Source organism: Physeter macrocephalus, chromosome 6 (genome assembly GCF_002837175.3).
Source record: "Physeter macrocephalus isolate SW-GA chromosome 6, ASM283717v5, whole genome shotgun sequence".
NCBI lineage: Eukaryota > Metazoa > Chordata > Mammalia > Artiodactyla > Physeteridae > Physeter > Physeter macrocephalus.
Genome location: NC_041219.1, coordinates 28,851,905 through 28,859,914, shown reverse-complemented (window position 1 = coordinate 28,859,914; position 8,010 = coordinate 28,851,905). Strand labels below are relative to the sequence as shown.

The window sequence follows — 8,010 nt, the reverse complement described above, 5'->3', positions numbered from 1 at the left end:
TTAGGTTTTGAAATTTGAGATCCATTGTAGTTAAATATCGTCACTGGATCTTCCAGAGAGATAAATCTTATTTTTCTTACTACACTGCCCACTCCTTGAAGACAGATACTATATCTAATATGTCAGTTTCTCACAAAATACCTACCCTGTGTCTTTTAAGTGAAAATATTTGTTGAAGAAAGTAAGGACAGGATTCTGGTCATCTCCAACTCAAACAAAGTCCCCAAAGTGCCCTCTTTATAACTCAGATCTTAGACCTGCTCTTTCCACCATCCTGCAAGTCCATATTTGCAAGTACCTGTTGGATATCTACATCTTAAGCACTTTAAACTTTACATGCCTAAAACTCAATTTCTTTTCATTCAAATCTGTATATTTTCTTCTGCAATGGAAAAACACCATTCTAGGCCCCAGAATCTGCCTCCAAGTGTCAACGGGACCCTCTACAATTGCCTTTGTATCCTTTCTGTCTTCATTGTCCTTCTGTTATTGCATCTGCCCTAGCTCAAGTCCTCGTTACCTCTTCCCAGTGATTGGCATAACTTTTCTTCTAATTCCAATGCCTTCTTTGCATGGTCCCATTTTAAACACTGTCAGAGCCATCTTGTAAGGCATAGTTCTAATCTAGTTTCATCCCTGCTCTTTACAACCTTCATTGGCTTCCGAGTGGCTTGGCGTGGAACACTTTTCCTCAGGTATAATGCATTGCAGGTAGCCCCAACCCAACCTTTCTCTGTTCACATCATTTTGTTTTTCTTCATCCTTTCCCCCACTTCCATTTCTGCCTATTTATCCAAGACTTCTCTGTAACAGTTGATTCTAGTCCTTCTCTCTCTGTTCCTCCTTAGATCTACTGTCTCCTTCCTCTATGCTTCCGTAGCCTTTAGCTCCTAAACAGACTTTCTTATGGTGCTTATCACATCCTAGCCTTGAGAACAGCAACTGTATCTTGTTCATTTGAGATTCCTCTTCAGCATCTGGCAGAGTGCCTTGCATGCACTGGACACCCAGTATTTGGTGAGTTAAATTAATTTAAATGGATCTTTTTTTTTTTTTGAATGCCTCTAATACACAAATCATTCTGGAGCCTATGTCACTTTTAATGTTATTTTTCTAATGGAAATTTTCTAGTAGGACTTTTGTTTTGTTTTAAGATAAACATAGTAGTAAATTTTCAAAAAGCCTCAATATCAAATCCCTCTTTTTTTGGGGGGGGGGTTCTTTTATATGAGTTGGTCATAGCACATTAAGAACCAATCTTGAAATACTATTTTTTTTAATGAAAAATTTATAGAAACACTTTTTACTTAAAGTGATAATATAGTTTGTATCTTATTGTCCATATAGATATATAGATCCTTTATAAATAAAATATTAGCACTGTAAATAATGTTAATATGTATTATATTTATACACAATAAATTTACTAAATCTATTTTTGGTGTGATGATGTCTTTTAAACCATAATTTTTTTATAGTCACATATTTAAAGATTAACCACACTGACGTGTTTTCCTGAATCATAATTAGGGGAAGCTCTTTTTCACCCACAAAAGATACTCCCCAAATGGCATATTAGGCACTGAGAATAAAGGAAAGGTCTCAGATTGCCTTTTCCCATTGGACCTGTAGTATACTTTCTTAGCTTTTGCCTTTGGGACAAACTTAACGATTTGTTCCCAAATTTGGGTGGATGGAGGAGGGGCTGCCTTAAAACAACCAAACACACAACGAAGGGTACTAAAAGGAAGAGGGAGACGTCTAGAGAATGAGGCATAGCGCATATTTTTACTTGTTAGGGGCTTTTGCTTGCCCCTTTTCTTTGTCCAGCCACCTAGTTCCAGAGGGAAATGACAGAGGAGATGTTCTCCTTACCAGTGCACTTTTGTTTTCCCTGACTTGGGTTTCTGGCCTGAATCCGTGACTGCTTTTCTAGTGCCAATCAAAACTAAAAGACATTTTGAGGACCCCCTTCTCTTAAAATCTAAACCACACTCTGCTTTGCACACAGGGCAGCCCTTGCTGCCACACCTCGATGCCTCAGGAGCCACTATCAGAACGTGAAGTTCCGTCAGCGCCTCATTTCTCAAATCTTCATTGACCATTAGGCACTGTCCTATAAGCTTGGGAATACACCGCTGAACGAAACAGACTAAAGCCAGTCTTCGGAAGCTTTCATTCTAAGTGATTATATTATATTCTAGCTCCATTTAGCCCTTATGCCTATTTACTCACAAGACTTTATAAGTAAAACTTAGCCTTACTATAGAGGACTATGCCCCAGCTTGTCCGATAAAGTATTTTAAATAACCTTAAATAAATAACCTTTATTTAAGGTTATTTAAAATACTTTATCGGGATCTACTCAGTTTTGTTAGTCCTCTAATAAGCCGTTTAGTCCAAGCTAAGAGCCTGAAACAAGAGCCCACTTCACTACAAATTAGAAACCGAACTGTCTAAAACTGATCGGGTTATCTATCCTGGCTCAAATCTGAACAGTCTGAAAACTTCCTTTAACGACCGCCTTTTGCAAACGGAACGCTAAGGCCACGCAGCTTCTCTAAGTCCCGGATAGGGACGCGCAGCGGCGGCGAGGCAGTCTCCCTCCCATCTGATAGGGGGCAGTAGACCTCCAGAGGCGGGGTTCTCTCATCCCTCTACTCGGGGAACGTCACTACCTCCCCTCGCCGCCTCTCCACTGCACTCGTGCGCAGGCGTGGACGGGAGCGCGCACCGAGGAGCCGAGGGAGGGGTCACGAACTCTGACCCCCCCAATACCCAAACCCAGAAAGCTCCCTGCCCCCATTTTTTTTAACCCTCCCCCCTTCAGCTTTCTCCAACCTGTCTCTTCCCGGAGCCCCCCCCGCCGCCCAGCAGCCGCTGCAGCGGGGCTGTCGTCTACGCCCGGCGAAGGACGTAGCTCGGCAGAGAAGCGCCGGTAAGAAGGGACGGGTGAGGAGAAAAGCGGCTGCAGCGGCGCCCGGAGCGGGGGCCGTGGGGAGGTCCCTTCCTCCCAAGTGCCAACGGACGCGCCCCCAGCGTTCGCAACAGCCTGCGGCTTCGGCTGGCAGAACCCGCCCTCCGGCAGTGCCGCGGCGCGCTGCTCGGGGCGGGCTGGGAGCGCAGAGAGCGGCCGCAGCAGTGGGATCGAGTGCCCGGGGCTCTGAGAGAGGCCGAGGCCGGAGCCGGAGCTCGGCGCGGGGCCGGGAGCCCGGAGAGGGGCTGGGGCGGCGGGCGCGAGAGGTAGTGCCCGAGCGGCTCGGCGCGCACGGCAGCCTCTCCCGCGGCGCCTCTGACCTTTCACCTACAGGAAAAGCTTCCGTCTCGGCGGCGCTGCCGCTTCCCCCGCCTGAGGGAGCCGCGCGCCGCCCCCGGGCCCGGGGCGCCGCTTGGGCTCGAGCGCCAGCGGGATGCGGAAAGGCAGGCCTGGCGGCGAGTGGCCGCGAGCCGAGGCCCGGATCCCTTTCACCGCGAGCCTCTGGCTAGTTCTCGTGCTTACACAGGACGGACGGAATAATGCTCTCAACTTTCACGACCGATGGGGGCGGGAGTGGCCGCTGCCTTTGGACCTGCTTTTGAGAAATAAAATGGAATAGCCAAGGGTCCTCAGTGCAGTGGGCATGTCCAAGCTTCCAGTAGCTCTTTTGTTAAGAAACTGTACCTCCGACTCCAGCAGATGCCGTTTTGAATGACAAATGTTGCCAAACCTGTCTCGTAACCTTCACTAAATACGTCAGCTGTTTAAAAAAATAATAATAATAACTGGAAAGGAAAAGCAAAAAGACTTGAAATTAAGCCCTTTAGGGGTTTTGTGCCTCTGGAACTTGTAAATAGGCCTTCGACTTTGGAGGGTTTTTGAACAGTGTCTGCTGTGCGGTTGGTTGATACACAATGATTGATTTTAGATTTTGCTTGTGTGTCAATTTGGTAGATCTTAAGGAGATATTTCTATTTATTCTTTTTAAAAAGTGGATCGCATAAAATGTAATTTCATCATTCTTTGTAGGGACATCTCAATCTTTTTTCAGGAAATCAAAGGCAGCAGACATTCCCCAAATATCTACTCTTTGTATGGCTGCTACACAAAATATAATTCCTACTCCTGGGGAATAGAAAAGACAAAAGAAACCGCATATTATAAAGGATTAGCAGTATATATAATCATGTACCTTTTAAAAGTCATATAGGACCCTCTGCACCCTCTTAAAATCTTTTATGAAAGCCATGGACTCTCGCTAGAAAAAGGCACCTTCCCATAAAATTTTGCATGCAATATTAGAAGTAAACAGAAGTTTGTTCTTGTGTCCTTGTTAACAGCCTTAGTATACACAATAAATGCTGTACCCATCTAGAAAGATTGGATTAAAAACCAAAAAAAATTAGATCTGAGTTTTAAAGGTGAGGAAATTTAAATGAGGGAAGAGGAGCTTGGCACTCTATATTGGGGAATGAACAACATTCCAGTTGTCCTGAACAGAGGCCCCTCTGGGACTGGTAGGAGATAAAATGAGAAGATGAGGAAGTCAGACTATAAAGGAATGCTGCTTTGTGTCTGCAGTGGCAGGCATGTTATAGGGGCTTAGTAAATACTGAAAAAATACCAGGAGAAGGGCTGAAACTTTATTCTTTGACCATTAAAGAGACATTGATACTTCTGAAATAGGAGACTGAGGATGTGTTTCAGTTCTGTAAGCATCCTGAGATCTTGCTATTTGTCAAAGGTGCTGACACAAAGTTGATTCTTGCCTTCTAGGAGCTTTTCATATACACAGTTTGTGTATATTAAATAATCAGCCAGGAAAGTCAGTTCTGGGAGTAGCTGAAATTTGTTGTCTGTTTCACCCCACCAAAATATAAATTTTACAAGGGGAAGTTTGTTTTAATACTCCCTGCTCAATCCCTAACATTTAGAAAAATGCCTGGCTCATAGTAAGCACTCAACAACTATTTGTTGAGTGGAAGAATATTGAATGAATTATTGGATCAATGAGTATGAACATTTTTAAGGCACTTCATAGACATAGGCACATTTCTTTCTAGAAATATAACAATTTAGACTTACATCAACAATATGTAAAGAATGCTTATTTTTCCTCAGTTTTTTGAGTTAAATTTAGTCTTGGAAAACAAGCATGTTGATCTAGTGATTCCATAGCATTCATGGTAGAGAAGCCATTAGCAAAGACATGGAAACATGAAGCAACATGGTAAATTCAAGGAATTACAAAAGTAGTGCATATGGCTAGAATGTAAGGTTTAACAAATGACACCTCACGTCCATGGGCTTCCCTGGTGGTACAGTGGTTAAGAATCCGCCTGCCAATGCAGGGGACACGGGTTCAAGCCCTGGTCTGGGAAGATCCCACATGCCATGGAGCAACTAATCCCATGCACCACAACTACTGAGCCTGCGCTCTAGAGCCTGCGAGCCACAACTACTGAGCCCGCGCGCTTAGAGCCCGTGCTCCGCAACAAGAGAAGCCACCGCAATGAGAAGCCCGTGCACCGCAAGGAAGCATAGCCCCCGCTCGACGCAACTAGAGAAAGCCCACGCACAGCAACGAAGACCCAACAGAGCCATAAATAAATAAATAAGCAAACAAATAAATAAAAGGACACCTCATGTCCTATAGTTAAAGGAAAGGCTTTGAAGAATATTAAGAGCTAAAACTTTATTAAATATATATGTTAGAGCAATCTGGCAGCACAATATTAAAGTAGCATTTGGGTGAAAATTAATGGACTTTGAGGTCAGGAAACTGGGAGAATGGCAGGAAAAGGACAACAATCAGTGTCAGATCATCAATGAGTAATGAAATTGGAACAGAAAGGAATGAATGACAAAAAAAGTCACTAAAAATTGTAGTGTAACTGTCTTAAATGAATCTCAGAGGAAGAGTTTTTCTTGTGGGAGAAAATAAGCGGCCTTGTTCAGAAGACTACAACATTAGCAGTGTCCTTGAGATCTACATACAGCACAAGCCAGGAATAGAGATGGAGTCATCCAGAAGAGATCTGTACAGGACTTTCTTGTCTGATGGCTTGGACGCCCATGAATTGCATGGGAGGCAGCAAGACTTCTGAGAATTTCATACCAGCAGAAATGCTGCCAGCTTGGACTGAAGGGGACAGAGATGGGATGAAATGAATGAAGGCTGCTGGATTTCTGGGACTCTACTGGATGGGCAATAGAGCTATTCAGTTTTGAACATGTGTTATCCTTCAAGAAAAGGGAAGAATGACCCCCCAAAGATGGGTCAGAGTTTGGGAGGGCTGCCACTGCCATCATGGACCCAGAGCACACAGACCTGGGAAGTAACTGTCTCCTTGGTTGGTTCCAGAGAGGTTGAAGGCACTATTTTTCAATCTAGTGAGAGAGTTGAGTAATTAATCTAAACATTGTGTATTGCTTTTAGAACAATTAATTGAAGCATTTAAGGTTTTAAAAGTAATTGAAAGAAATAATTCAGACAGTTTGGCAATTAATATTAATTATAATTACAGAATATTAGTGAATTTATGATAGTATATAATACGATAAAGTCAGAAATAATTTTTGGATTCTTGACTACCTGATACAGAGAAAAAGCAAAAGCTGAAGTCAACCCATTAATCTTACTGGCTCTCAAATCCATTTGAAGACAGTTTTACATTAAAATTCAAATTAATAGAACATTGAAGAACAATCACAAAATTCTAGAGAAATCTAGTCTTCTGAATGAATGCAGTTATTTTGTCAGCGTTTACAATATACTGCTTTAAAAGTGTGTTAAATGACTACAGTGATGTGGTTCTTTCTAACAGGCTGGTTGCCCTTATTCAGTTAATAAACTACTCCTAATCTGTATTAGAGGTCTGCAGTTTAGGCTTCAGTATCTTTGAAAAGTGAAATTGTTCGGTATTGAATAGTTTGGGTTTTTTTTAATAGACGTTTTCAGAATTTATAAAAGCACAGTGAATAGTTTTATGAACCCCTGTATAAACTTCAGCAGTCTTCAGTAATTGTCAGCACGTGGCTATTCTTGTTTTGTGTATTCCTTCCCACCCCCACCCACACAGCTGGGTTATTTTGAAGCAAATCCTAACTATCATATAATTCCATTTGTAAATTCTTCAGTAAATATGTTTTATGGGTATAATTGTAAAAAAGCATCTTTTACTTTTGGCAGGACACTTGGCAATTAAATCATGGCAACCATAGAAGAAATTGCACATCAAATTATTGAACAACAGATGGGAGAGGTATGTCTAGTTTACCATTCATTCACTGCTTCATCAAACTTATTTATACCAAGTGTAGTATATGCTAGGTTTTGGAGGTACAGAGATGAAAGATACCCTTGACTTTAAGTGCACTTTGATCAAGTAAATCAGAAAGAGAAAAACAAATACTGTATGCTAACACATATATATGGAATCTAAAAAAAAAAAAAAAGGTTCTGAAGAACCTAGGGACAGGACAGGAATAAAGACACAGATGTAGTGAATGGACTTGAAGACACGGAGAGGGGGAAGGGTAAGCTGGGACGAAGTGAGAGAGTGATATTGACATATATACACTACCAAATGTAAAATAGATAGCTGCTGGGAAGCAGCCGCATAGCACAGGGAGATCAGCTTGGTGCTTTGTGACCACCTAGAGGGGTGGGATAGGGAGGGTGGGAGGGAGACGCAAGAGGGAGGGGATTTGGGGATATATGTATACGTATAGCTGATTCACTTTGTTATACAGCAGAAACTAGCACAGCAATGTAAAGCAATTATACTCCAATAAAGATGTTAAAAAAAACCCCTAAAAATAAAAAGTTTGCTTTGATCCAGTGAGAGACAGTTGAATAATTGGACAGTCATAATAGGATATGGTAAGTGCTGTGATAACTGTATAGGGTGTTATGGGAGCGCAGAAGAAAAACAACTAATGAAGAGTTGTAATAGGAACATACATATCAATAATTACCTTAAATGTAAATGGATTAAATGCTCCCACCAAAAGACACAGACTGGCTGAAT

At 42.2% G+C, this 8,010-nt stretch overlaps 1 protein-coding gene across 4 annotated transcripts in view; it reads left to right on the top strand.

Moving 5' to 3' along the window:
• Positions 1–2,697: 2,697 nt before the first annotated feature.
• Positions 2,698–8,010, top strand: part of NR2C1 (nuclear receptor subfamily 2 group C member 1) — a 45,149-nt gene continuing 39,836 nt past the window's right edge. For 2 of the 4 annotated variants that reach the window (XM_024127388.3, XM_028490456.2), the window contains exons 1-2: positions 2,698–2,938; positions 7,170–7,242. In XM_024127388.3, coding sequence (XP_023983156.1) covers positions 7,189–7,242 — 54 coding nt within the window. In that variant the 5' untranslated portion in view covers positions 2,698–2,938; positions 7,170–7,188. Of the gene's footprint in view, positions 2,939–6,358; positions 6,379–7,169; positions 7,243–8,010 lie in introns of those variants that run through there. The other 2 variants (XM_024127386.3, XM_055085249.1) reach the window with 2 other exon arrangements.